General features: G+C 55.8%; 1 protein-coding gene across 1 annotated transcript in view; it reads left to right on the top strand.

Moving 5' to 3' along the window:
• LRRC20 (leucine rich repeat containing 20) overlaps positions 1 to 1,876 on the top strand; it is an 8,041-nt gene that overhangs the window by 161 nt on the left and 6,004 nt on the right. Inside the window, exons 2-3 of the mRNA XM_010144815.1 lie at positions 1 to 59; positions 1,246 to 1,395. Of these exons, the coding sequence (XP_010143117.1) occupies positions 1 to 59; positions 1,246 to 1,395 (209 nt within the window). The remainder of the gene's footprint in view (positions 60 to 1,245; positions 1,396 to 1,876) is intronic.

Raw genomic sequence — 1,876 nt, 5'->3', positions numbered from 1 at the left:
GGTGGCCCGGGTGGCCAGGAAGGTGAACGACACAGTGGAGAACAAAACGGACTCCCTGGGTAAGCCCGGTGCTCCGGCTTGGCTCCCGCTTGGGGCCCATGAAAGGGTCAGGTATCTGGGAGCAAGGCTCTATTTTTTGCTGCCATGCTCCAAAAAAAGCTGCCGGCCCCCGCTCTGGGGGCTGCGCCCAAGGCTCCCCTACGCCCAGGGAAGGGAAAGGCTCCCCCCAGAGGGCTCTCAGCCCCCCCAGAGTTTGAGCGGGTTCTCAGCAATGGCACATAATCCCATGGGACGTGTCCCAGGGACACACTCCCTCCTTGTAAGCGACAGCAGAAGCCAGGCTTCCCCCTGTGTCGCCTTGTCAGATACGTGTTTTTCTGCAATTTCCCTGTTTCCAGCTAATATCCGACACCCACGCAGAGTTCATCAAAAGAGAGAGATGAAAGCTGCTCATTTTTATTCGTGCTGGATTCCCAGCCCCGGGGTATAAATGAGCGTACGCTGAGAGTCAGAGCTGCATCATCAGCCTGTCGACATCCTCCTGAGCGAGAGGAGAAGCAGGGGAGGACCGAGCCTGTGCAATCCCCACCATGGCTTTGGGGAAGGGACCGGCAGCAGAGCCCAGGCTGAGCATCACGGGGTCGGCATACAGTTTCCATCCCCTGGCATGTCCCAGGAGGTGAAACAGAAGGGGCAAAACAAAAGTGCAATAGGTGAGAAGTGCAGTCAAATCCTTTTCCCCCCTCCCTTCTGCTTGCCATGGGACAAGCACCCACCACCATGAGAAATCCAGCCAGGGGCATGCCCAGGAAAAGCCCTGCTCCATCCCCATCCCGCTCAGCAGTGGAGGAGGCACCCCTGTGCTGCTCAACCATCCCCAGGGTCCTAGAGATGTAGGGCAGGGGAATTACTGAACTGGTGAAGTTATTAGACAGGAACAGGCTGGCTGAGGGTTTCCGGAAGCACATTGCAGCACGGAGGTATTTGTAAAATGATTTGAGGTTGGACACACCTAAGTCAGAACTGCACTAGCATCGCTGATGGGATCAAACTATCAGTGCTTGCCGAGGTGACTGCAAAGAATTTTTTCAATGGAGAAGAGCACGGCAAGGGACGTTACAGCATCCATGGGTGGCAGCGCCCAGACAGGCCAAATCAAGCATTAAGGGGTGGAAAACAAGATAGGAAGCACTGCTGCATCCCAGCTGGGGTACACATAAGGTGCCTGGGTCTCTCCGGGGGCAGATCTGGCCAACTGCAAGCTGATGACGTTCCCCGTGGGCATCTACAAAGCCATGAGGAGTGTCACCGAGGGGATCCACCACATCTCCCTAGCAAATAATGAGCTGAAGTCCCTCACTGGCCGATTCGTCACCACCTTCAACCAGCTGAGAGGTAAGGGACAGCCCCACTGCCTCACAACCTCTGAGACCCAGCAAAGAGCCCCCAGGTTGCTGCAGAGGGGGTATAGCATCACAGCTGCTGCTCCTCTGAACTTTCATCTCATCCTAAGCACTAGTTCGGGCCCCCAAAAAGCCATTTTTATTTACCCTTGCAGGAGGAGGGTACTGGTTTTGCTCTGACCCACCCTCCCAAACTCATGCTCTGGCACTTTCCAGCCCCTTTCAGCAGCAGATGGGCTACTGCCAGGTCACTCACCACACTTCTGCTCCCTCCAAGGATGGGGCTAGGGGTGAAAAAGGACAGGAAAGGCAGCCTGGGCATAATGGTGCATGGCAGAGCTAGGGCATGCTGGCTTGCTGCTGGTTAATTAGCCCCTATCATGAGGCATCAGTAAGAGTTGCTCACTCTCCACTCACTGCAGGAGATGGGGACAGTTATCAGTGCATGGCTGGTGCCATGGGGACGCATTCCT

The sequence above is a fragment of the Buceros rhinoceros genome, unplaced genomic scaffold, assembly GCF_000710305.1.
Source record: "Buceros rhinoceros silvestris isolate BGI_N320 unplaced genomic scaffold, ASM71030v1 scaffold45411, whole genome shotgun sequence".
NCBI lineage: Eukaryota > Metazoa > Chordata > Aves > Bucerotiformes > Bucerotidae > Buceros > Buceros rhinoceros.
This window is presented reverse-complemented; position numbering and strand designations above follow the sequence as displayed.